This window comes from Lutra lutra, chromosome 7 (assembly GCF_902655055.1).
Source record: "Lutra lutra chromosome 7, mLutLut1.2, whole genome shotgun sequence".
NCBI lineage: Eukaryota > Metazoa > Chordata > Mammalia > Carnivora > Mustelidae > Lutra > Lutra lutra.
This window is the reverse complement of record NC_062284.1, coordinates 133,007,947-133,034,562: the sequence shown is the minus strand read 5'-3', so window position 1 is coordinate 133,034,562 and position 26,616 is coordinate 133,007,947. Positions and strand designations below refer to the sequence as shown.

Here is a 26,616-nt window from a genome sequence, read left to right as displayed (position 1 = left end):
TATCCATTGCTTTGTGAAATATACAGGCTAGCCAAAGTATGTACTAACTTTTATGTCAGAATAAACATAATGACCACCTAACTCTTGGCTTTGAACAGAGCTGGGAAGTCTGAGTCTCTACAAGCTAGGGACAAAGGCAGTATTAGGAAAGGCATTATTAAAAAATAAAAAAAAGCCAGGTTTTCTTTTTGGGAGCTTATTTATAATTTGTTATTTATAATCAATTAGTACAACATAGGATCTCAGAAATTTCAAATGAGGCCACATCAGAGCAAAAAGAAAATATTAAATTTTGAAGTTGCTACTAGCATGAATATAACTGCAGATTTTTTTCCATCTAAGTAACAAGAAACTCTTGTAAGTAGCAAATAGCTAGCCAAATGAGTTGATTCCAATTAGAGCAACATAATTCTGATGAGTCAGTATTTTAAAAAAGTGATTTCCCTTAAATATAAGGAAAACTTAGGAATCTCTGGGATTATATTTAATTCCACTTGGAATTTAGACAATATGACCTTTCATTCAACCCAGTTTGCAGTTGTTGGATTGGATTAAATATCTATCAGTTGCAGCTGTGATAAGCAGAGATAAAAAGGGGTATTCTATTACCAAATTAGATATTTCTATTGACTCATGTTTAGGAAGGCAAATCCAAAAAAAAAAAAAAAAAAAAAGACCCATAAGGGTCATAAATGTATTTTATTAAAGTTCCAATCACCTTAAATGAAGATTCTGACATTCTATTCTGTAGTGGTAGTGATAAGCTTAAAATCCACTGAGTGCACAAATGTTTTCCAAGTTTTTACTGTTCTTAATTCACCAAATCACTGCCACAGGGCAGATTAACATTACCCAAGTGACTAATGAGGAAGCAGAAAAATAAATGACCTATGTCATCTGGCTGAGACCAGAGATTATTTTCTCAGAGTCAGGAGCCTTCCCCTAGTTCACTGGCTAAAAACTGTATCAGAAAAGATTGATTCAACTGGGAATCTATGTTTTTTTAGCTCATCTGTTTGTTCGGACTTAAAGTTTAGCTATATCAAAAGAAACAAAAAGCATAAAGACACTTGAATTAATGGTAGCAAAAGAATCCGTCGAAGCACTTCTGTTTTTACTATTTCATGTCATGAAGAGCCTTGGAATTTCTTAGGCCCCAGTCAATTACTCTACATTAAGAGTTCTTTCATTAAAAACGATCACTAATGAGAAATGCAGGCAAGAAGAAAGAACAACATAAAAAATTCGGCAAGTAGGGGCGCCTGGGTGGCTCAGTGGGTTAAAACCCCTGTCTTCAGCTCGGGTCATGATCCCGGGGTCCTGGGATCGAGCCCCACATCGGGCTCTGTGCTCGGCAGGGAGCCTGCTTCCTCCTCTCTCTCTGCCTGCTTGTGATCTCTGTCAAATAAATAAAATCTTAAAAAAAAAAAATCGGCAAGTAATATCTGGCTATACTTACTTAAGGCAAAAGTCTTGCACACTTTGATGGCTAGAATACTCCTTGATTTCTGGGCCTAAAAAACTTTTGAAATAGTTTTCTAAAAAAGAAACTTGATTTGCATCTGAATTAATGGCTGAAACATTAATGACTCTTGAAGCCAAATCTAAAATTGAACACTTAGTATACCCAACAAAAAGTTGATTTATCCAGTGCCAGTGCATACTGAGGTATCCTTGAGAAGAGATTTTAAGAAGCAGGAACAATGACAATGATAGAATGAGTGGTCATGAGTCACTAGGACAAAGTGGCATTCAGCAGAAAAGAAAGCAGTTGTCACAACTGTGGGATAAGTAGAAACAGAGTACGTCCTGTGTAGTGTGGGATAAATGAGAGGCTCAAGAAAGCTTGGCAGAGGGGTCTCCCCTACTGCCATTTATATAGGGCTGTGTTTGAGGATCAACTGAAGGGTGAATTATTTCTGCCTTATTTCCCCATCCAAGAGGTCCTCTTCTAGTTATTAGAAGATCTTTATATACACTCATCTTCCCTTCGAGTCATCAGAAAAGGGGAGAACATCTAGAAAGTAGGTCTCAGTTCTCATTCCATCTAAGCATTTCACAGTTAAAACAGTTACCTCAAAAACTGAAGAAAAGCAAGTGAAAATCTGGTTTCAGAGTTATACTAGGAATCTCCCTAGAGCAACCTGACAGGGGCTAATGGTCTTGAGAAAGATTTTAGTTACCAGGTATTCCAGTCCTAGGGATCTGATTTGAGCAAAGTTGGCAAATGAAGTTGGTCAAGAATACAGGGAGATTACTCAGGAACAGACTTGTTTCTAACGGCCCATGGTAGGCATGACTACCGCAGGCGAGGAAAGAGTAGCATCTTCTTCTTTCCACTGAGAAGTGATGGTCTTTAGCTGTGTGTAGAATTGGATGCCCTGAAGAGAACAAAGGGGAGGAAAAAAAAAAGAGTTAACATATATTCCTGGGGGTTTCATATTTCTCTTTCAATCAACTTTTGAAGGCAGTGGTATGAAGAGCTACTCACGTTCCCACTTGAGGAATTAGTGCAACCAAAATCCAACCTATTGTTCACAAGATAATTTAAAACATTTAGCATAATACCTCCCACATAGTAAATAGTCAAACCTTAGCTCTCATGTTGAAACTACTCAAGAGGATCTAAATGGAAAAACCGAACAATGTAATCTTTTATACTTGATATAGATTCTGTTCCTCCGGCTGAATATCATGTGCTCTGAGGTCTTGGGTCATGGCTCAAATCCTGCCTCTCCTTATTGGCTGCCATGTAACTCTGGGCCTTGCCTGTGACCTATTGCCCAGCACAGCATTACTGTGAGGGGAAAATGAAAGGATCTACAAACATTGTAGAGAAGTAATTGCTATTAGTTTTGCTCTCCTGCCTGAGAAGAAGAAAAAGGCATGAAGGGATGAGATACATATTAGGCTGTTTCTGACAAATGTCAGTGATAAATAGCTCTATACTGATGTAGTAAAATCCATAATATCATACAAATCTAAAGTAAAATGTCTGATATTACACACAGTCACTTCTAATTCACCTATAATGGGGATCAAAAAAAATCAGCACATTTGGAGTGCCTGGGTGGCTCAGTTGTTAAGCATCTGCCTTTGGCTCAGGTCATGATCCCAGGTCCTGGGATGGAGCCCCACATCAGGCTCCCTGCTCGGCGGGAAGCCTGCTTCTTCTCTCTCTCCCACTCTCCCTGCTTGTGTTCCCTCTCTCGCTGTGTCTCGGTCAAATAAATAATAAAATCTTTTTTTTTTTTTTTAAAGATTTTATTTATTTGACAGAGAGAGAGAGAGAGAGATCACAAGTAGGCAGAGAGGCAGGCAGAGAGAGATGGGAAAGCAGGCTCCCCGCTGAGCAGAGAGCCTGATGCGGGGCTCGATCCCAAGACCCTGAATGAGATCATGACCTGAGTCGAAGGCCGAGGCTTAACCCACTGAGCCACCCAGGCGCCCCTAAATAATAAAATCTTTTTAAAAAATTCAGCATATTTAAGATTATATATATAGTTTATTTTGTAAGAATAGGCTTGAGTAAAAAAGAATAGACTGTTCAGATCTGACACAAAAAATACTAACAAACTAGAGGCACCTGTGTAGCTCAGACAGTTAAGCATCTGATGTGCTTTGGCTCAGGTCATGATATCAGGATTGTAAGATTGAGCCCTACATGGGGCCCTTCATGGGGCTTTACACTTGGAGCAGAGTCTGCTTGTCGCTTTCTCTACCCCTCTGCTCTTCCCCTCTGCCTCTCAAATAATTAAATAAATGAAGTCTTAAAAAAATACTAGCAAGCTAGAAGATGCTGTTAGGAAAAAAAACACTAGCTTAATTAAAATACTCTTTTACAATTATTGGACAAAATCTGGGCCATGTTAATATATTTTTAAAAATTTGAGAGATTATAATCTACTTTCAAGTCTTTTTTCCAGGATGCAAAATAGCAGTTTGATTTCCTAAGAATTTAAGACTTCAAACTGTGTATGGGGTCAGTCTTTTCCTTTAAGAAACCTCACTTACCAGGATGACTTAAAGTAAACCAAGACAGGGGAGAAAAAAAAGAGTTTTACTCTGCTTCCCTCGAAAGAAATTTTTGTTAATAGTATCAAACTAGCCAATTCTACCAAACCTGTGACTAATGCACAAACTGAATAAGCTGCCTCTATAAATAACCAAACCATCATTTTAACATTCTGCTACGTGACACGCACTGTTCTTTCTTTTATTGAACTATGAAAGAGACCTGTATAGGAAACATGGTTTAATTACTGAAGGTTCCGAAATGGCTGCATCACTCTGGGGCTACAAAGAAGTTCCATTAGCCAATTTGTTTGACACATATTTGAGCACTTGCTATTTGCCAGGTACCGCAGTTAAGAAGTAAATAATTACGGTAGGATGAAGACTTCTCATCGTGGCTTACACAGCCTGACAGGACTTTCCCTCCTTACCACTGTCGTCCTCATTCACTCTCTGTGCCCCAGCCCATTTCTGCTACTATGTGAACCTGCTGTGCCTCTGCCTTAGGATGTGGTAATAGTGATGATTTAATCTTCCTGACCTTATGAATTACAGGTACTATTGTTATTCTCATTTTATAAATAAGAAACTTGAGACACAGGGTATTGCCCAAAGTCACACAGTTGGTAACTGGATGAGCTGGAGTTCGAAACCAGGCCATTCAGTTCCAGATCTGCTTTATTTTCCTTGTTCAGCGATGTAGTTTAGTGCCTAGAACAGGGTTTGGTACAAAGAAGGTGCTCAGTAAAATTTTTGTAAATGAGTAACATACAGGAGAATGCAATGGGAACACATGAAGGCATACCCAACCCAGCACTGAGGAAGGGGAGGGTGGAGTCAGAGGTGATTTTCTGGAGGAGTCCATGCTTTAAACTTAGACAAGACAGATAAATAAGAGTTAGATGAAAGAGGGGAGGCAGGAGGAGAGGATCTCAGGCGGAGGAAAGGATACACATAACAGCTTAGACTTCCTCTTGCTCTTGCTCCAAAACTTTGCTGCCTTGAGTTATTCAGGAAGGAGCAGCTTTGGCAAAATTTTGTTACCTTTTAAATCTTTTCTAGGGGACTTCCTGACAAGCCCTGCTGAACAACGTATGACCCCACAAAAGCTACTGGCAGGCCCTTCCCTGCAGAATCCTTGTTCCTGAATATGTTCAAGAAACTTTCTTAGAGGAAAAAACATTTTCTTACAGTTACCTGTTTGCCATAGAAATTGGTGTCTCCCCTGAAGGAAGATCGAGAGCCGGTGAATGAGAACATTGGCAAAGGCACTGGAATAGGGACATTCACCCCCACCTAAAGCAGAACAAATCCATGTCAAATAAAAGGACTCAAACAAAGGAACTCTCCATCTAGAAGCACAAATGCCTGACATCACAGAGACCAATTCCAAATACCCCAACTTCTACGCTCTCCTGCATCCCACACACGAACTTTGGTTCCTGAGGAAGAAATGGGGCATTATGGGAAATCAGAGGGGCAGCGACCAATCACTTCACCATCTCCCTTAGATTGTAAACAGTATATGGCTACAAGAATCTCCTAAAAATCCTGTACACAAACCTGTCCAACGTCCACCAGGTGGGAATATTTCCGAGCAGTGGCTCCATTGGTAGTGAAGATGGCAGTTCCATTTCCATACGGATTGTCATTTACTATCTTGATGGCTTCATCCAAAGTGTCTGCCTCCAGAACTACAAGAACTGGACCAAAAATCTCCTCTTTGTAACAGGTCATTGTTGGCTGTCAAGAGTTATACATCCAGAAAAGAAGTCAGTACTTGATGTTTATCTGGTACGTTATTACCCACTGCTTACATGGACAGCTTTCATGCTAGGAACCTCTCTTCATTGTAAACCACCTTTAAAAAAAAAAAGTCCGTCTTTGCTGTGTTCCAACTTCCAAGCTGCCAATCATATAAACGATCTGAAACTCCCATTAACAACAATTTCACTCCCGTCTTTTAAGCACCATAGTTTTAGGTCCCATGACCCATCATTAATTTCCTCTTTTATAACTGTATAACCTGTTTATACAATTGTTATGTTACTGAAAAGTTACATGAAAATTCATTTTTTATAAATCAAATGTATATTGGAAACACCACTGGAAGGTGTTTCTGTTTAAAGAAAACCTGTGCTAAGTTTTCCGTAACATAATTCATTCTCATTCACTCCTTTGCCTCCCAAATGAGTCTGTGCAATTATAACTCGATATCAGGTCACACTAAACATTCAAAACATCCTTCACCGCTGCAGTTAGCTGTGTTTGTGGCTAATAAGTGGATTTTTCCCCCTATGGTTCTGTGACAAGAGACTTCATGATTTCTACTACACTTACATTCAACTCTTAATTATTCAGGATTATAATAGGATTAGTGGGGACATAGGAATTTCCAAAGATTTAGTCATTAATTTTAGCTGTGAGACTTGCAGAGTTTCAATAAATAAAAACTGAGAGTCATACTTTTTCTTTCGTATCTTTTTGGTGAAGAGGCGGCACAGAGAAGGTACTCAATAAATACTGAGTGGAGGTTATATTGATGGAAACACTGCAAGAGCTATAAGCTAGATAACGAGGAGTGGGAAGAAAAAACTCGCATTAAATATGTAAAAAATAGGGGCGCCTGGGTGGCTCAGTGGGTTAAATATGTAAAAAACATAAGATAGGATTGGCAAAATACGGCCTATGGACTGAATGTGGTTTGCTGTTTGTTTCTGTACAGCTTACAAGCTAAGAATGGCTTCTGTATTTTTTATTTTTACTTTTTAAAAAAGATTTTATTTATTTATTTACTTGACAGAGAGATCACAAGTAGGCAGAGAGGGAGGCAGAGAGAGAGGAAGGGAAGCAGGCTCCCCGCTGAGCAGAGAGCTTGATGCGGGGCTTGATCCCAGGACCCTGGGACCATGACCTGAGCCAAAGGCAGAGGCTTTAACCCACTGAGCCACCCAGGCGCCCCGGCTTCTGTATTTTTTAAATGGCTGCAAAAGAAATCAATCATGACATGAAAAATTAACTTGAAATTAAAATTCCATTGTCCATAAATAAAGGTTTATTGGAACACAGCCACACCGTTACTGTGCTTTTGCACTAAAATGTCAAGAGTGAGTAGTTGTAACAGAGACTGTCTATCCTTGCAAAACCAAAAAGACTTAACATTTAGCCTTTTACGGAAAGTTTGCCAATCGCTGGCATAGTGAAAGGAAGTGGGGAGTCAGGATAGGAGACTCATTCAGCCTCTAGATAAAATAACTGAGGAATCCTGTCAAGGGTTGACGTCTCAGTAATTAAATGCCTTCCTTTATAAATTGGAAGGACGGGGTTCCACTGCCTCTAAGGTGACTTTAGTGCTCATGTTTGTGAGATAAATAATCCAGAGTTGTTCACCTTGACATTTGAGATGATGGTTGGTCCAACAAAGTTGCCATTTTCATAGCCCTTGACTTTAATTTTTCGACCGTCAAGAAGGATAGAAGCTCCCTCCTTTGTTCCACTGTCAATCAGATTACAGACTCGCTCTTTGGCCTGGGGGGTGATCAGAGGGCCAAGATCAGCTCCAGGCTGGTCTCCTGTAAACCAACACAAAAACATTTAAGGTCTTCATTATCACAAATTATGACTGTTAACTAAAGATGAATCCAAATGGTAAGTACGGTATAAAGAGAGGCAATGGTTAAAGAGTAGATGTGATTACTCCCATCGGTCAAGGCCAATGCTAAAACCAAGTGCTTAGTGCCACAGATGCAAAGCCTAAAGGAGCTAGGCAGATAACTGATTACCCGCATTGACTCTCAAGTTTTTGGCACGTTCCACCAGCTCGGGCAGCCACCTCTTAGCTTCTCCCACAAGGATCGCTGTGGAAAGAGCCATGCAGCGCTGACCGGCAGCTCCAAATGCTGCCCCAACCAGCTGGTTCAGGGTATTTTCCTTATTGGCATCTGGCATGACTACCCCATGGTTCTTGGCTCCCTAAGGAAATACAGAAAGTACATGAATCTTCCTTGGGAAATATAATGAGGCCCAGAAATTAAGCAAAGAATCTTGAGATTTCAAATGAGAATTTAAAATAGGGAGAATTTACACCTTGTTGCTTTGAGGCTAGATTTATTATTTTGATACTGCTGAAGTTGTGGTAGCACAGAGAAAGTCTCCAAGTTACTTTTTTTTCCTACTTTCTTAGCTGATAAAGTGGTATGTGTTTATTTGGATCAAAACCATTACCAAAAAAAACAAAATAAAACAAAAACTCCAGCCACATAATCACAGTCAAACTGACAGGCTAAATACTGCATCCGGGCACCAAGAACTCCTTTCTTTTTCCTAAGTTAGGTAGGAAACAATTTATTGTCTGCTGGGATTTCCAGTTATATGAACATCAATGTAAATAAAGAGCTGCTAGTAATAATGTCAGTGTCTAGCTGAAAGGCAAACTAGGTGGACCTCTTGATACACCATTTCTGGAAAGAGGTTCCCCAAACTGGCTTGCTTCTAGATACCTAGCCTCATCATACACAACTATGTAGGAAAGCATGGCCATTTCCATACATAGGTTTCCAGATACAGTAGTCCCTAGTTTCACTTTCCACAGTTTCAGTCCCCTGAGGTCAACTGAGGCCCAGAAGCAGATGTTCCTCCTAAAGCTATGTCTTAACGCCCACATCATTCACCTCACTTCATGTCCTAATGGAGGCATTTCATCATCTCACATCGTCGTCATCAGAAGGGTGAGTTAAGTATAAGATATTTTGAAAGAGAGGTCATATTGTTATAGTGATTTGGTAAAATTGTTCTATTTTATTATTAGTTACTATTCTTTTACTGTGCCTATTTCATAAAGTGTATCATACATATGTATATATGGGCAAAAATACAGCATACATGGAGTTTAGTACTACCTGCAGTTTCAGGGATCCACTGGGGTCTTGAAAGGTATCCCCCACCGATGAAGAGGGACTACTGTACAACTACAATGGAGTGCATGGATAGATACCATGTCTGTTACACAGAATACACCCAGTAAATACGATGGAGTACAGTGGGAGGGACTTAAGTCAAATTGGCCAAAAGACATTCAGCCACAAAAAGAAGTAAGCAGGCATATCAGAACAGTTTCTAAGCCTGTGCGTAGGTGGCTATCCTTTCTGCAACACTAACTAAAGGGTGAGAAAGTGGCCACTGGACTTTATATTCAGTATCAAAGAATTACTATGTATTAGGCAAGGAGCCAGTAAGAGAACAGCAAAACTATGCAACCAGGTAAACTGCACTCACATACAGGGATATTTGGCTCTTTCCAGTACCTTAAATAGCTCGGACTCTTAGGAAAAGCACATCTTTGACATTATAGTAGTTAGGATATGCCTTGAGAGGAACGAAGGATAAAGGGCTACAAAACATGGTATGAAGAGGGGCGCCTGGGTGGCTCAGTGGGTTAAAGCCTCTGCCTTCGGCTCAGGTCATGATCCCAGGGTCCTGGGATCGAGCCCCACATCGGGCTCTCAGCTCAGCGGGGAGCCTGCTTCCCCCTCTCTCTCTGCCTGCCTCTCTGCCTACTTGTGATCTCTCTCTGTCAAATAAATAAATAAAATCCTTAAAAAAAAAAAAAAAAACATGGTATGAAGAAAGATACAGGACCAGAACCAGAAGCTAGCTTTTACTGCAAAAGCCCAAAGAATCTGAATAACATTCATAGGGAGAAAGATGCCTTTTTTTTTTTTTAACCACGATTAGGTGTATAAGATAAAAAGGTAATTAAAGCGACTTAGCATAAAACTCATCGCAAGGTTTATGGCTAGAGGGAAGACATCCAGGATGAAATAGAAATAAAGACACACTGGCATTAGAGTGGCATAGTAGCCCCTCTGTTGAAGGGCTGTTCGTAGGTAATTTTTTTTAATACATATAACAGATTTAGGGGGAAAAGGAATAGGAAGTTACCATATTGGCTTGAACTCTCTTGCCATGTCTTGACCCTCTCTCGAAGATGTACTCTCCTGCCTGGTTGGATCCCACAAAGCTGATTGCTTTGATATCCGGATGATCACAAATAAAGTTTACAGCTTTAAGAAGAAAAGAAATAATTACCACAAAGGAACAAATGGCTATGGGCTTCTCAACATGGCAAATTTCCCCTTTCCCACTGCTATGAATGAGAAGTTTCCATACTTTTATTTTCTATCCTGGATTTCCAAATTGAAGTTCTTTTCATCTCTTAAATTCTTTTTTTTTTAAGAGATTATTTTATTTGAGAGAGAGAGGGAGAGTCTGTGCATGTGTGCATGCATGTGGATGAGCAGGTGGAGGAGGGTAAAAGAAGAGGGAGAGGGAGGGGGAAGAACCCCAAGCAGACTCCCTGATGAGCATGAAGCCCAGTACAGGACTCTATCTCAGGACCCCACGATCATGACCTGAGCCAAAACCAAGAGTTGGGGGGCGGGGCTGGGGGCAAGCCAGTGACATAGTCGGTTAAGCCTCTGACTCTTGGTTTTGGCGCAGGTCCTCAACTCGAGGTTCTCAACCCCCAGCCTCAGGGTTGTGAGATTAAGCCCAGCATCAGGCTCTGCACTAGCATGGAGTATGCTTGAGATTCTCTCTTCCACTCCCCTTACCCCTCCTCCTCATGCTTGCTCTCTCTCTCTCTCTCTCTCCCTCCCTCTCTAATAAATATATCTAAAAAAAAAAAAAAACAATAGTCAAGACACTTAACTGACTGAGCCACCCAGTCACCTCCATCTCTTAAATTTTTAAACTACTAATTCTATTTTGCCTCTTCCCTTTCATTGTTTTTCTCATTTGCTATTTCTTCTAATTCTGAAGGCTGCAACTCCTGTTCTCCAAAATACCAGGCTTTTAGTACTCAACTCTTCCTTTTATCAAGAATATGATATTTTCTTAACTGCCCCTATATACTGGGACTCTCAAATACTCTTGTACCCTCACGTGAATGGCAATATAACGTAGTATTTAAAAGTCAGCTTTTCTGGGTACTGACATTCTGGCTTTGATAGTTTCTAGCCTTGTGACTTTGGGCAAATTACTTAATTTCATTATGCCTTGGTTTTCTTATCTGTAAAATGGAAAAACAACGTTACTTACCTTGGAGGATTGTTATAAAGAATAAATTAGATAATATTTGAAAGGCCCTAGAAACAGTGCCTGAAACAGAAGTGGTTGTTTTTTTTTTTTTTTTTTTTTTTTTTTAAAGACTTTATTTATTGGGATGACTGGGTGGCTCAGTCTTTAAGCATCTGCCTTCAGCTCAGGTCATGATCTCAGGGTCCTGGGATCTAGTCCTGCATCAGGCTCCTGCTCAGTAAGGAGCCTGTCTCTCCCTCTGCCCTATCCTCTGCTTGTGTGCATTCTCTCTTTCTCTCTCAAATAAATAAATAAAATCTTTAAAAAAATATATTTTATTTATTTGACAGAGAGAGGTCACAAGTAGGCAGAGAAGCAGGCAGAGAGAGAGAGAGGAGGAAGCAGGCTCCCTGCTGAGCAGAGAGTCTGATGCGGGGCTCGATCCCAGTACCCTAGGATCATGACCCAAGCTGAAGGCAGAGGCTAGAAGTGCTTTTTAAGTGTTCGCTATTACTACGTGAATTAGAATGTCTTTAGTCTCTGTGAGATCTATAAACTCCCTCAGTACTGAAGAGAAAACTTTCTCTCTTATCTGTGTCTTCCCCTAATCCCTACTTCTTTGTCTCAATCTATTCTGTAGGACAAGAAGCATCGTTATTCTCCAGTTAGTTTACCTGAGCACACAGATGTACCCATAAACATTACCTCTGAAATGGAGCTCACTTTTAGTAAATCCCTTCCTCCCTCAGTTCCTCATCCTAAAACCACTCAACCTTCACCCCTCAACACCTTGATTTTTTTGGCACCCAGATTAAGTGCCATATACAGAAGGGCAGTTACCTTCATGTTGTCCGTGGACGATGTTCAGTGTTCCGTCTGGGGCACCAGAGTCCTGGAGCAACTTAGCAAGAAGCATGCTTGCTCCGGGAACTCGCTCTGATGGTTTCAATAGGAAGGTATTTCCACACACCATGGCCATGGGAAACATCCAAAGGGGGATCATGGCGGGAAAGTTGAACGGAGTGATGCCTGCACATACCCCCAGAGGCAGACGGTAGGAATAAAGGTCCATATCTTTGGTGATGGATGGCATGGTCTCTCCCAGCAGGAGGGATGTCACACTGCAGGCATGCTCGACCACCTCTGGAGCAGAGAAGCAGTCAGGCCACCAGCTCTCCACTGTGCACTACCTAGCTGTGTCATGCTCTAGTCATCCCTAAGGCTAGAGAATGGCTCAGGCTGATGACACAGGGAAGAAACACTGAGTGGCCCTTCCACGTGAAGGGGATGTGCAAAATGAGATTCTCCAAAGTGGGGGAGAAAAAAAGAGAGTGACATGCATTCACCTGCTGGAAGATCAAGTAAGATAAATGAAGGAAACTGATCTCCTATGTACCTGGGAAGGATTGCCATTTTCCATAAGTATTATAAAAGATATCATGGAATAGCAAAATCTACACAAAGGAAGAAGTAACCTCCCATTCTGAGATCTCTGTCTCCCATCTTTCTTTGCTCCTTCCCAGAGAGTTCCTGAACTCCCCCAGGAGGGACTCCCAGCTTACGAAGGCCTCGGAATACGTCTCCTTCAGCATCAGCGAGGGTCTTCCCTTGTTCCAGTGTGATTAACTTGGCAATTTCTTTCTAGAGAAAATACATATAAATAGAAACCAATGCAAGGATGTTCTTCCCTGTAGTTCCTAGGTAGCCAAGGAAGAACAAAACTGGGGGTGAGGCAGTACCAGGGAGGAAGCCATGATCTGTGTCTTTCTGGATTGCAGAGTTATGGAAGGCAGCTGACAGGGCCTTCTGTGGGTGTGACAAGTATCCTAGGCAACAGTTTGGAAAATGATACCATTCTGATTTCTTACCAAGTTTTCTTTAATGAGCTGTTGATAGCGGAGTAGGACCTGCTGGCGGCTTAACACTGATGTGTCTGCCCATGCAGGAAAAGCACGTTTGCAGGAAGCAACAGCTGCATCCATTTCAGTCTTGGTAGCCTGAGGAACCCGACCAATGACCTCATTGGTGGCCTGATGGGAAAAAGCAATACATCATCTTTTGCCCCTGCCCCGCCTTCTGCATTTTTCATCTAGTCACAGCAGCAGCCACTATGTATTTCATATGACAGACACCCAGGTCCCTCGTTTCCCACCATATTCCCGGAATTCTAGGCTAGCCAGCTTAAATCCCAAGGCAGCTTTGCTTACTGGGTTGTGGATGTCAATCCATTTGTCACTTTTGGATTCAACAAATTTCCCATCAATGAAGAGCTTTACAGTTGGCTGGAAAATAAGAACCCCACAAAACCTTGTATTAGTTCATTGCTTCTCTCCCTTTCACAAAGAGGAAGGAATTCAGGGTTGGTAGGTGAACCTTCTGTTCTCTAGAAATGTTACCACCAGGAAAGAGATACTTGTCTGTAGTGTTCATTAACATGTGGGTGAGCATCTCAATACTGTGATCTCTCTGAGAAAGGAAAATTCCCTACTAATGCACAATGTGGAACCTGATGTCACTGTGAGGCTTCTACTAAAAAAGTAGCAGTTTCTGTGTTAACAAAGATTAGCTAGTATGACTTGTTGGCCACCATGAGCAGGTATGACCTTTATGATCAAAAGATTTTTAAAAAAAATATTTTTGTGGGCGCCTGGGTGGCTCAGTGGGTTAAGCCGCTGCCTTCGGCTCAGGTCATGATCCCAGGGTCCTGGGATCGAGTCCCGCATCGGGCTCGCTGCTCAGCAGGGAGCCTGCTTCCCTTCCTCTCTCTCTGCCTGCCTCTCTGCCTACTTGTGATCTCTCTCTCTGTCAAATAAATAAATAAATAAAATCTTTAAAAAAAAATATTTTTGTGTGTAGTTCTTCTGAGAAGTAGCTTGCTTATATTACATTTTCAGAGGGGGTTGTGGACCAAAAAGGTTGATGGACTACAGTGTTACTTACAGTATATATTTCTAAATAGGAAGGACTTCGAGCACCTATCCTTATTTATTAATTTTAGGTACTACAATTTACAAATTAAAAACAATTTTTAAAAGATTGTGAAGAGGACAGCTACCTGGCAGGATCTATAAAACCTCTAGAAGCTATGAAAATGTATTTTTTGACACAGTAATCTTACCTCAGAAGGGAAATAATCTAAAAGAAGGAAAAAACTATATAAGTAAATGTTGGGTTTTTAATATTGAAAAACCGAATCAATCTAGGTGTTAGATGGGAACATTTTTAGTTAATTCTGGCTATATATATTTGATAGACTATTATGCAGCCATTAAAATCATAACTATAAAGAGCACTTTGCAATACTGAAAATGTTTATGACATATAATAAACATAACATTAGGTAAGAAAACAAAGATAGAAAATTTCACATATATTCTGATCACAATTATGTTAAGAAGTTAAATGGGAATACCCCCAAATTAAACCGTAATGCTTCTCAGAAGTCCAACTTTAGTGCCAAATAAACTTACCACTGATGAAGAGAAGGAGGATGCTGGATACCAAGTGGAATTCACTTTGGAAGAGACCTGTGGGGTAAAAGAATGATTATTTTGATAAATGAGAGCAGAAAATTATTGTATATATAGTAGCAAATGGCTACCATATACTTAACATTACACCAGTTGCTGTGGGTATATGGAAAAGGACTTGGTGTTTGCTCTTAAGGGTCATAGAGCCTTTTTTAAAAAAAAAGATTTTATTTACTTATTTGACAGACAGCAATTACAAGTAGGCAGAGAGGGAGGCAGAGAGAGAGAGAGAGAGAGGAAGAAGCAGGCTCCCTACTGAGCAGAGAGCCCGATGTGGGGCTCGATCCCAGGACCCTGAGATCATGACCCCAGCTGAAGGCAGAGGCTTTAACCCACTGAGCCACCCAGGCGCCCCAGGGTCACAAAGTCTTTGAAGAGAAAAGATACCAGACTATGAGGTACAGCAAACTATGAGAAAAAAAGAAGCCATAATATAAATCATAATATAAAATACTTTTTTTAAGGCCATATTTTCCTAATTTTTGGCCTGGAAATGGTAGTCACCACAAATGTTAATATGAAAACTCTTCAATGGTATCTGACACAATAGGTGTCAAATGTCAGATAGTATATAACCAAGTGTCAAATGTCAGGATAATAAGACCATATAAATACCTGAACACAAAGGCTCATAGCAGCTTTGTCATAGCCCCAAACTCAGCAACGACCCAAATGTCTGCCATTGGTTGGAACAGGGAAACTAATGAGGTATATCCATATACTGGAATAGTACTCAGCAAGGAAAAGGAACCATTACACAGGCAGTAACATGGATAACTGTAACAATTATACTGGGCGAAAGAAGTCAGACATAACAGTACACTGTACGATTCCACTTATATAAAACTAAAAAATGCAAACATAGTGTTGGAAAGCTGGTCAGTGGCTGCCTGGGGATGATGGCGGAAATGCAGAAGAAGGGGTAAGAGGAAATATTTTTGGGGTGATGGATAGGCCCCTATCTTGATTGTGATGATGCTTTCACAGGTGTATATTAATATAAGACTTATCAAATGGTATACTTTAAATATGTATGGTTTATGTCGATTTTATTTTAAGAAAGCGGTTTTAAAAAAATGCCACATGTAGGAAAAGAATGTGACGTATAGGTACATTGAATAGGATATAATCCAGTTGGAGGGGGGAGGAGCCAGTTACAATAAAATAACTCCTCATTTGTATATATGCTATAGAAGTTGATTTAAGAAATATTCAAGTCAAAGGGAGAAAACTGAAACACTTGGAATGGGATATAAAGGAAAACTGCAATCTAATAATCTTTTATTTCGTCTGAAGATAGACATGTTAACCAAAGGGTTTAGGGCTACCTGAAGTGGAAGAATTTGTGTTCCTGCGGTACTATCCAGGGGAAAGGATGCACGTCCTTTGGGCCAGCAAACAGTTCTTCCAAATGCCTCATCTACTTCCTCTCCCATTCCCCACAAAAACCATTTCAGACGAAACACTCTTCTGGAGTCCACCATGTCTTATTTATAGCCATATTCCCAACACCAACATGGTACCTGGTACCTAGCAGGTGTTTAATAAGTATCTACAGAACAAATGAAAGGTCCACTGGGTGGCCGACTGCCCCCACCCCAGACCAGGTTAGCAGCCAGTACTTCCCCTATCAGGTTTATCTGTGTTTTAATTGCCTGGGTACTTGTCGGTTGCCCAAAAGGCTTAAGTTTCACGAAGGTAGGCACTGCATCTGTCTTAGTCACTTACTTCACAGTTACTGTGATCAAGACTGTCCAGATAATGAAAAATAGCTAAGTTGTCGGTGCTCATTCAGTGTTATTCTTACACTTTTTGCTCTCACCCCTTGTTGTTTGGAAACTTCTCTTATCTCCTTGCATTCTCTATCTCCCTGCCACTTATTTGCTCTTACTCCCGGCTACTTAAAAGCTTATCTCACTTCTTGCTATTTCAAACCTTATTCTCTCAAAGCTTCCAACCCTGCTGCTTCCCCCCTCTCTCGCTCAGGAGCTGACCTTTGTTCTTCCTCCTTCAGAGGGAACAGAAACCAACAGATGAGAATGTCAACTTCTTACTAGCCAATCTACAAAACTGACTTATACCTATCATTTTTTCCTCCCTTCCTCTAAGAAGGGAGCAGATAGCTAGCAAGCTCTATGAGGATTAAGCGACTTCTGTGTTGTGCACAGAGGTGCACAACTATTACCTATGGACTGACTGACAAGGTTCCTCTCCTCCAACTGCGGGCCATCTCTGCCTGTGCTCTAAAGCCCACCGCAGACACTTCCAATTATCCTTTCCTGAAACTTAAACCTCTCTCCATCCAACAGCAAGGATTCTCTTTGCTAATGACCTTATTTCCTCATTACCCACTAACCCTTCAATCTACTCCAGCCTTCATGACTAAACACCAGTGATTTCCTACATCCCGTGTGCTTCCCGGTCCTCCTGTAATGGACTTTTTTGTGCCCTTTTCACTCGTCTTCAGGGATGTCCTGAAATCTCTTCTGCCACTTATCTGCCTTCTTTGCGGACTCATCCTCTGCTACCTGGCTACTAACTAATTAAATTCCTCAAGACTTGGTCCTAGGCCTTCTTGTCTCCTCATTCTGGGCATTCTCCTTGGATGATTTTATCAACTCCTGTGGCTTGGGGCTCTAGATTCTGATGGCGTCCAAATCTGTAGTTCTCAGCCAGCTCTTCTTCTTCAGGTAATACCCACCTAAGTGTCCTCATCACGCCTCAACATGGATGTTACTTAGGTGCACAATGAAAAAGCTGAACTTGGGGCACCTGGGTGGCTCAGTGGGTTGAGCCTCTGCCTTCGGCTCAGGTCGTGATCTCAGGGTCCTGGGATCGAGTCCCGCATCGGGCTCTCTGTTCGGCAGGAAGCCTGCTTCCCCCTCTCTCTCTGCCTGCTTCTCTGCCTACTTGTATTCTCTGTCTGTCAAATAAATAAATAAATAAATCTTTAACCAAAAAAAAAAAAAAAAGAAAGAAAAGAAAAGAAAAAGCTGAATTCATCTTTCTCTCACTAAGCTGCCCTGTTTCTATATCCCACCTTCAGAGAAGGGGGCCACTATTCACCTAGTTACCCAAAAGAAAACCTGAACATCATCACCCCAACTCCTCCCTCCCTCTCTCCACACTGAATCAAACAAATCCTGGCAATCTGCCCTCCTAGTAGTCCTTTGAACCCAGCCCTTTTTCTCTACCCCTCCTGCCATCACCATAGTCTCTATCATCGTTGTCTCTCTCCTGGACTTCAATAACTGTTTCTTAACAGATTTCCTGGCTCCACTCTTATTTTTTTTTAAGAGTTTATTTATTTATTTGACAGAGATCACAAGTAGAGGTAGGCAGAGAGAGAGGGAAGCAGGCTCTCCACTGAGCAGAGAGAACACGATGCAGGGCTCGATCCCAGAACCCTGAGATCATGATCTGAGCTGAAGGCAGAGGCCCAGCCCACTGAGCCACCCAGGCGCCCCACAGTCTCCACTTTTGTGCACTCTTAATCTGGTTTCCCAACCCATGGCTAGAGGGGTTTTCTAAAACACTAATCTGGGCAGATTACTCCCTTGTTTAAAGAGCTCCAATGGCTTTCCTGTTCTTAAAAACTAATCTTGATGCTGCTTACAAGACTTCACACAGCATCTTTACTAATCTAGTTTCATAGCTGGCCACGTCCTCCTTGTGCCTATGCTGTAGGCATCTGGAACACGTTTTGTGCTCTCTCTCCCTGTGCACGTGCTGCCCCTTCCTGTCTGCAATTGTTTCATCCCATCTGCTTGGCTCACTCCTACTCTTTGGCTCCCTATGTAGCCATCACTTTGGGCATCAGTGCAGGTCAGTTTCGTATGTTAGCTAGTAAGAAGCTGAGGAAATTCTCAACTGATGGTTTCTGTTGCCTCTGAAGTTGGAAAAACAAGGTTAACTTCTGAGAGTGAGGGGGAAAGAGCAGAGTCAGAAGCTTTTAAGTGAAAATCTCAAATCTAGGCCAAGCACCTGGTTATAGTGCTCATGTAACACCTAAATTCCTCTATTTCTTATACCACATTGTAGAATAATAGTTTAATTATTAAGTGTCTCTCCTCTCAGATCACTAGATGGCTGTGTTCTCTACCCTTGGCCCCATTCCTGGAATCGAGTAAGCATTCAGTAATATTTTTGCAGAATGAAAGAATGAGTATTCACTAAGCAATCATTTGCTATTAATTATGTTTCATGTTTACTCTCTTACAGAGCGGGAAATGTACAGATCAGCCAACTTGGGCATTTTGGGCCACTTAATTGTATTTTTTCATTTGCACGCAGTCTCCCTGACATCAAGAGGGCATGAAAGGCACTGCATCTGGCATAATAAAACATTAGCATATAGTTTTTGATAAGGTGGATCTCCTATCTTCATTTCCCAAGAAACACTCACTAGCACTGTTGCTAAAGAAACTATCCTTCAGTCAGTCACACCAAAATTCTTCCTCTCTTACTCTTTCCTCCTTTATCAGGCACTCCCTTTTCCTTTTAGCTGAAGGTCTGCTAGTTTTGCAAAACTCAAACCTGAAGCAAACTCCTTCTGGAATCTTTTCCTGAAATGTACAAGTTGAGTTTGGGATCGTTTTCCTACAGCCCTGCCGTACTCTGTGTACTCCCACAGTTAGCACTTACCATTCATTATAACAGAGGAGCCTTCAGTGAGAGTTGCACTTACCTCTCCTTTTCCCAAAGCCCAGGGACAGTACTTGACACAAAAAGAGATACCAAGTCCTGAAATCTCAGCCCCATCAGTTACTACTTGGGAGAACCTGGATCACCTTAACTATCAGGTAACTGACTTTATTATATTCATGAATTCCAGTCTTCACAAATTTTCTTAAAAATAGAAAGTGGTGGAGCTAGGTGGCGCCTGGGTGGCACATTTGGGTGAGCGATCTACTCTTGGTTTCAGCTCAGGTCATGATCTCACGGTTGTGAGATTGAGCTCTGCGTCAGTCTCCAACCTCAGTGTGGAGTTTGCTTGAGATTCTCTCTCTCCTTCCGCCCCTCCCCCTGATCATGCTCTCTTTTTCTCTCTCTGAAATAAATAAATCTTAAAAAAAAAAAAAAAAAGGTGGAGCTTGGAAAGAATGCAAGTATGATTGTAAACCCTGTACTCTTTAAACCAAATCACTGAAGGCCAGTCCTGTGTCTCTTTAAGACTGGTTTTCTTATCTCTCAATGCGAGTGATAAACCCACTATAAGTTGCAAATATATTTAATATAGCTAACCTACCAAACATCATCGCCTAGCCTAGCCTACTTTAAATGTGCTCAGGACACGTACATTAGCCTGAAGTTGGGCAAAACCAACTAACACAAAGACTATTTTATAATAAAGTGTTGAAGAGCTAATGTAATCAGCTGAATACAGTTCTGAAAGTGAAAAACAGAATGGTTGTATGAGTACAGAATGGTTATAAGTGTATCGGTTGTTTAACCTTGTGATCATGTGGCTGACGGAGAGCCGTGACCCCTGCTGAGGCCCAGTGTCCCTCAAGAGTATCATACTGCATTTCACTGGGGGATGGGGGGCATAAAAACTCAAAATTCCAAATACAATTATGTGTTGCTTTCACACCACCGTAAAGTGAAAAAGTTTTAAGTTTAGCCATTGAACATCAAGGACCAAATGTACTTAAAATTACTGAAAACACGAACTCTTTCCTTTACAGATCCTTTTGATGATCCTGTGAAATTCATGACTGCCAGAATCTAGACCACTCTTTATCAAAGTTTCTTTTCTTTTCTTTTTTTTTTTTTTAAAGATTTTATTTATTTGACAGAAACAGTGAGAGAGGGAACACAAGCAGGGGGAGTGGGAGAGTGAAAAGCAGGCTTCCAGCTGAGTCCCATGTGGGGCTTGCACAGGGCTTGATCCTGGGATCATGACCTGAGCTGAAGGCAGACGCTTAATGACTGAGCCACCCAGGCGCCCCTTATCAAAGTTTGGTGTTACAGTTACTCCTCTGTGGCTAAGGATTACTATTTCTGTTCTTTTCCAGGTCAACTCAGAAGTTTCTTCAAATGAATCAGAAAATAGTGTCTATTTCCACTATAAAGTACATAGGAAGGAAGACTCTTCTCCTTGATTTAAAGGACAAAATACTTTTTTTTTTTTTTTAAGATAGGGAGAAGGTGGGGGAGTGGGAGAGAACCTTAAGCAGGCTCCACCCCCAGCACAGAGCTTCCACCCCTCAACTCTGAGCCAAAATGATCTGGATGCTTAATGGACTGAGCTGCTCAGGTATCTCAAGGCAAAATAACTTCTTAAGGATCAGTGACTCACTAAAGGTGGGGAGGCAAAGGAAAAAAAGTTAGTTTTAGTAAAGGACTTCAAGGATAAGTTGGTAATGGAAAACACAGGGTGGAAACTTTGTATCCCTATTACTAAAAAAAAGATACTAGAAAAATAAAACTAGGATCACAGCAAGAAATAGCCAGATTATCTGACAAACTCTTCCAGCCCATGCTCCATGCTGTCCCATTAAATAGCATTTAAATACGAAACTTTGCTGACTTTGCTAAGAATCTTACAAATGTAAGTTTCTGCAGTAGAACTCACTGCAACCTGGTAAGTACTAATATTATCTAAAGGTCCAGCAATATAGAGGAAGAAGTTTCCAGGATGGCTGTAACAAGAAGGGCAATGTTGTTTCTTTTAGGTTGGAGAATGTTTCCCCGCAGGAAATCGCACCTTCTAACTCCATGCTAGGCAGTTAAAACTGGGGAAGGGCTATGAACAGAGTTAGAAACCACAGGCCTCAGGCATGCAGCTCCTGTAGCTCTACCACCTCTCCTTAGGCCAGCTTCAGAAGGGACCCAATCCCCACCATGGGCCATTGATGAGGGTGTGCTGTTACACTAGGCGCTGACTTTGGGTTAGGAACTTGGAATTGACACTTCCTGTTTATTTTCTATTACCTGTTGTAATAGATAGATATAATAGATGTTAATAATAGATGTTAATCACCTCATTTTCTTTTTTTTTTAAAGAGAATTATTTCTACATATGAAGCAGTTTTTTATTTTTTTTAAGATTTTATTTATTTGTCAGAGAGCGAGAGAGAGAGAGAGAGAGAGAGACTGAGCACAAGCAGGGGGAGCAGCATTTAGAAGGAGAAGCAGGCTCCCCGCTGAGCAAGGAGCGGGATGCAGGACTCGATCCCAAAACCCTGGGACCATGACTTGAGCTGAAGGCATATGCTTAACTAATCTAGCTCACCTCGTGTTCTATCATTTTTTAAAAAAGAGACGTTTAGTCCCTGGCATGTGCTTGGGTCATACTGGTAGCATAACTATGTGTCCTTATTTACCACCAACGTGAATCCTGAAACTTTGCTAAAAAGTCTAACTGAAAGTCTTGGCAAGAAAAGGGGCAGTCTACAGCCTGTGGAAAATGCAGAGACACAGCTAGGGAAAACAGCTCAGCAGACAGCTGCTTTTGGGGAAAACCTGGTGTAAGCTTTCTAGAAGGAGATTCAAAGTTCATTCACTGACCCTCCCCCTCGTGCGCTTCCTTCCTTCACCATAGATTAGACAGTGAAGTAGCGTGGGGGGAAGGGAACAATCTGGTAGCTCTGGGCAGGAGAAAGAGCTCTAACAAAGGTGACCAGGAAAGGGAATTTCTGGTGTGAGAGAGGTGACTGGCACAGAGGTGAGAGGGGACCACGAGGGGTGAGAGCAAGGGTGATTGACTGCAAGGACTAGGAGGGCTGGGGGAGCAGAGTGGGCCAGAGCTAGAGAAGGAGAACCTCCCAGAGTAAAAGGGCAGCGGGCCAGGGATGACAGTCCAGCACCTAACGAGGGCGCATAATAAGTAAAGGGGTGGGACCGGGCCGCAAGGGTCTGGTGGGAACAGGAAGGTCGGCTAAGAAGGGTTTTTTGGCTCGGAGGGGATGGAAAGGACGCAATTCCTAGCTTCGCGATCCCTCGGTACCACCCTCACTCGCCTGCAGGATCCGGGCCCGCATTGCCGCCGCTGCCACCACCGCCGCCGCCATGGTGCTGAGCCGCCTCCTGTTCTCCTCTACGTACCCCTACTGCGGGTGACCCCCCAGAAGCTCTACCGCCGCCAGGCCTAGCCCCCGCAATTCTGCCGCACTGCCTCATTGGTGGAGAAGACTATTTCCTCTAGCCAATCACTCGCCCTAACACCTGACTCCACCCCTTAGTCCCAGTCTTAAAGATATGCGATTGGTCAAAAGTGGAGGAGCCCTAGCCCCCTCCCACCTCAGCAAATTCTGTAGGCGGAGGCAGGGCAGTCGCCCCTGGCTAGGGTACTCCGTATTGAGCCCTCGGAGGAGACGCCCCCTAAACGGGAACCCCGATTGGCCACATGGACGACCGCGGCCCCACCCCCCCTTCCCGAGGAACATAAATAAGACCCTTCAAGAACTTTGCAGTCGCTCCACCTCATTTCCCTACGCGAGAGCACTGGGGGCGGGGCTAGGCAAAGATTGCCCTATAGGGCGGGGAAATGAGACGTGGCTGCGAGCCGAGGATAGGATTTCTTGGGGGGGGGCGTGGCTTATGGATCTTTGCTTTCCCGCCGACAGTTGGCCACGTCACGTGACATGGGTTGGAAGATGGCGTCTCCCACAGACGGTAAGAACCGGCTTAGGAATCTTTCCCCTGCAACCTCCTTCTTTGCTCTGCCGGGGACTTCCACTCTGTCTGCCCCGTAAACTAACGCTTTTTTTTCTTGGGCTCCAACACTTTGCTTTCCACTTTTTCTTTCCACTGCGAGTTCGTCCTCAAGCTCGGCGGTTCTTCACAGAAGCTCTGGAGGTGCCCGGTTTCCCCTCTGTATCAAGAGGGTGAAGGAGGGCACCCTCGTGGGGCGCATTCCAGGAGAAAGGACTGGGATCGCCCTGGCCTTGCCTTAGCCCCATTTGGGTGAGGCAGGGCCGAGGAGGAGATACTGCTGGGGTAAATGCGGTGATCTAGTGTAGCTTTCTCCTTCTCAGGCACCCCATTGAAGGGTCGATTTTCTTCTTTTGGAGCATCTGGAACGATTCTCTCAAATCCTAGCTAGGGTTGGTGACTGACCTCATCCCGGGATTAAGCCGCAAGCAAAACCTGATACTCTTCTGTCTGCGTAGATTGGCACCGTTTCCCTATCATGGCCCCTCCCAATGAAGAGTCCAGAGAAAGAAGAGAATTGAACACTTCAGTGTGGTCATATACTTATCTCATACACTCTTGCTTCTACTGTATATGTTGTTTCCCCAGGATGAGTGAGTGAATGATTTCTCTTTATATGCTAAGATGTAGGGCATTTCAGATAGCAGTTAAGTGGTTTTGGTATAACCACATTTTTTTGCGCGCTGTTCTGCCTTAGTTATGGTTTTGCAGTCATTTCTGAACTCATTTAAATTTTGCTTCTACCGCCACCATCCCCATGTCCATTTTTTTGGTATGTAGTTTTTTCTTCTCAAACACATTTTATGTTTGGAAAAAAATCTTGGAAGTTTATTTCAGGAATAAGGAAATTCAGGCCAGGAGAGCTATTACTGAGTTCCCATTATATGAAAGGCTTAATGCTAAGTTCTTTGGGAAAGGTAAAGATTAATCAATCATGTAAACACTTTTGCACTTTCAGGTCTTTCTTTTTCTTTTTTTAAAGATTTTATTTATTTATTTGACAGGCAGAGATCACAAGTAGGCAGAGAGGCAGGCAGAGAGAGAGGTGGAGGCAGGCTCCCCGCTGAGCAGAGCCGGATGGAGGGCTCCATCCCAGGACCCTGGGATTGTGACCTGAGCTGAAGGCAGAGGCTTAACCCACTGAGCCACCCAGGCGCCCCTCAGGTCTTTCTTATGTATTTATTTATTTTTTACCCTTTTAAAAAGAAAGAGAGAAGCGAGAGAGAACGTGTGTGGGAGGAGGGGGAGGAAAAAGGACCAGGAAAGAATCTCAAGCGGACTCTGCTCTGAACTTGAGCCCGATGCTGGACTCGATCTCACTATCCTGAGATAATGTCAGGTCTCATTTTATTTTTTTTTATTTTTTTATTTTTTTTAATTTTTTTTAAAGATTTTATTTATTTATTTGACAGAGAGAGATCACAAGTAGACGGAGAGGCAGGCAGAGAGAGAGAGAGAGAGGGAAGCAGGCCTCCTGCTGAGCAGAGAGCCCGATGCGGGACTCGATCCCAGGACCCTGAGATCACGACCCGAGCCGAAGGCAGCGGCTCAACCCACTGAGCCACCCAGGCGCCCTGTCAGGTCTCATTTTAGATGTCACCTCTCAGAGAAGGTTTCCCAAAACACAGTATCTGGAGTTGCCTGTTTTCACTATTATTTACTATTTCATACCTTCATTGTCAGCGTAGTTATTCTGTTTGCCCCTTTCATGCTGGTTTATAAACTCCAAATCTTGTCCTGTTAATAGTTGGATCCCAGAGTTTAGCACAGTGTCTGGCAAGCAGCAGATCTTTTAGAATATTTACATAAATAATAAATATATTAGCCTCAGGTTTCAAGCTTAACTTAGGTTTTTTGAGCACATGTGAATACTGTATAAGAAATTATGGGTGTTCAGAGTCAAAAGAGATTCCCTGGGGTGCCTGCTTGGCTCAGGCAGCCAACTCTTGATTTTTAACTCAGGTCATGATCTCAGGGTCCTGAGATTGAGCCATACCTAGGGCTCCATGCTCAGTGGGGAGTCTGCTTGAGGATTCTCTCTGTGCTCCTGCTCTCTCTCTCTCTCTCAAATAAATAAATCTTAAAAAAAGGGGGGGGGGTGGGGATGGGGGAGAGAGAGAGAGCAATTCCTTCTCCTTCCTGGATTCTGTCTTTTTTTTTTTTTTTTTTAAAGATTTTATTTATTTATCTGACAGAGAGAGATCACAAGCAGGCAGAGAGGCAGACAGAGAGAGAGGAGGAAGCAGACTCCCTGCTGAGCAGAGAGCCCGATTCGGGGCTCGATCCCAGGATCCTGAGATCATGACCTGAGCCGAAGGCAGCGGCCTAACCCACTGAGCCACCCAGGCGCCCCAGGATTCTGTCTTAAAATGTATTTTTTCTTGCCAGAAAAAAAGGATTATTTAAAAAGTTGGCTAAGGGAATGGGGAGTTACTATTTAATGAGTAGAGAATTTCAGTTTGGAATGGTGAAAATATTCAGGAGATGGATGATAATGATGGTTACACAGCAGTGTGAATGTTTTTAATGCCACCGAATTGTACCCTTAAAAATGGTTGAAGTGGTGAATTTTGTTATGTATATCTTGCCAGAATTAAAAAAAAAAAAATCAGCCAGGTGATGGGAGTAGAAGTAATTGCTATTAAAATTTTTAGTTTATTACTAAATTGTTTTTATATTTATAAGTTTTATAGGTTTTATTTATTTTTTTATAATATTTTATTTATTTGACAGGCAGAGATCACAGGTAGGCAGAGAGGCAGGCAGAGAGAGAGGGGGAGGGAAGTAGGCTCCCCAATGAGCAGAGAGCCCGATGTGGGGCTCGATCCCAGGACCCTGGGATCATGACCTGAACCAAAGGCAGAGGCTTTAACCCACTGAGCCACCCAGGCGACCCTAAGTTTTATAGGTTTTAGAGCTGTGTTCCTTGTATTAGATTTTTTTCGTGTCTTCTCTATTTCTTTTACTTTTTTGGCTAGGAAAAATATTGGAAACATTTTTCCCCCATTGGTCTTCTAGCCATCTCTGTACTCAACTCTGTTTGCATACTTGATTTTTTAAAAAAGGTTTCATTCATTTATTTGAGAGAGAGCACATGAACAGAGGGGGAGGGCAGAGGGAGACAGAGAAGCAGACTCTCTGCTGAGCAGAAAGCCCGATATGGGGCTTGATCCCAGGGCCCTGGAATCATGACCTGAGCTGAAGGCAGACCCTTAACCACCTGAACCACCCAGGCGCCCTGCTTGGGATTTCTTTAAAAAGGAAAACTTTGAAATTACTTAATGTATGAGAGTAACACTCATAGCAGAGTCTGAGTTATGCTCCAGACTTGTGGTAT

General features: G+C 42.3%; 3 protein-coding genes across 13 annotated transcripts in view; 2 read left to right on the top strand and 1 right to left on the bottom strand.

Annotated features, from left to right (window-relative positions):
* The window catches only part of BBOF1 (basal body orientation factor 1), a 40,398-nt gene extending 35,181 nt beyond the window's left edge, over positions 1 to 5,217 (top strand). The window contains exon 12 of the mRNA XM_047739357.1: positions 5,077 to 5,217. Within this exon, the coding sequence (XP_047595313.1) occupies positions 5,077 to 5,088 (12 nt within the window). The 3' untranslated portion in view covers positions 5,089 to 5,217. The remainder of the gene's footprint in view (positions 1 to 5,076) is intronic.
* On the bottom strand, positions 192 to 22,737 carry ALDH6A1 (aldehyde dehydrogenase 6 family member A1). Its single transcript, XM_047739356.1, has 12 exons — positions 22,586 to 22,737; positions 14,562 to 14,618; positions 13,299 to 13,373; positions 12,960 to 13,121; positions 12,654 to 12,732; positions 11,932 to 12,234; positions 9,955 to 10,076; positions 7,797 to 7,986; positions 7,405 to 7,586; positions 5,578 to 5,757; positions 5,212 to 5,310; positions 192 to 2,381 (listed from the first exon to the last, which is right to left on the bottom strand). The coding sequence occupies exons 1-12, from the start codon at positions 22,634 to 22,636 to the stop codon at positions 2,277 to 2,279; spliced, it is 1,605 nt and encodes a 534-aa protein (XP_047595312.1). The 5' UTR covers positions 22,637 to 22,737; the 3' UTR covers positions 192 to 2,276.
* A 328-nt stretch (positions 22,738 to 23,065) lies between these two features.
* LIN52 (lin-52 DREAM MuvB core complex component) overlaps positions 23,066 to 26,616 on the top strand; it is a 142,991-nt gene continuing 139,440 nt past the window's right edge. For 5 of the 11 annotated variants that reach the window (XM_047737269.1, XM_047737268.1, XM_047737267.1 and 2 more), the window contains exon 1: positions 23,070 to 23,240. In XM_047737269.1, coding sequence (XP_047593225.1) covers positions 23,210 to 23,240 — 31 coding nt within the window. In that variant the 5' untranslated portion in view covers positions 23,070 to 23,209. Of the gene's footprint in view, positions 23,241 to 26,616 lie in introns of all 11 variants that reach the window. The other 6 variants (XM_047737263.1, XM_047737265.1, XM_047737270.1 and 3 more) reach the window with 4 other exon arrangements.

Coding starts and splice junctions, on each gene's coding strand:
- ALDH6A1 (XM_047739356.1), bottom strand. CDS start 22,636: ATGGCGGCGGCGGTGGTGGCAGCGGCGGCAATGCGGGCCCGGATCCTG. Junction 14,619..22,585: donor TGCGGGCCCGGATCCTGCAG/GCGAGTGAGGGT, acceptor TTTACCCCACAG/GTCTCTTCCAAAGTGAATTC. Junction 13,374..14,561: donor CCTCCTTCTCTTCATCAGTG/GTAAGTTTATTT, acceptor CTTATTTTCCAG/CCAACTGTAAAGCTCTTCAT.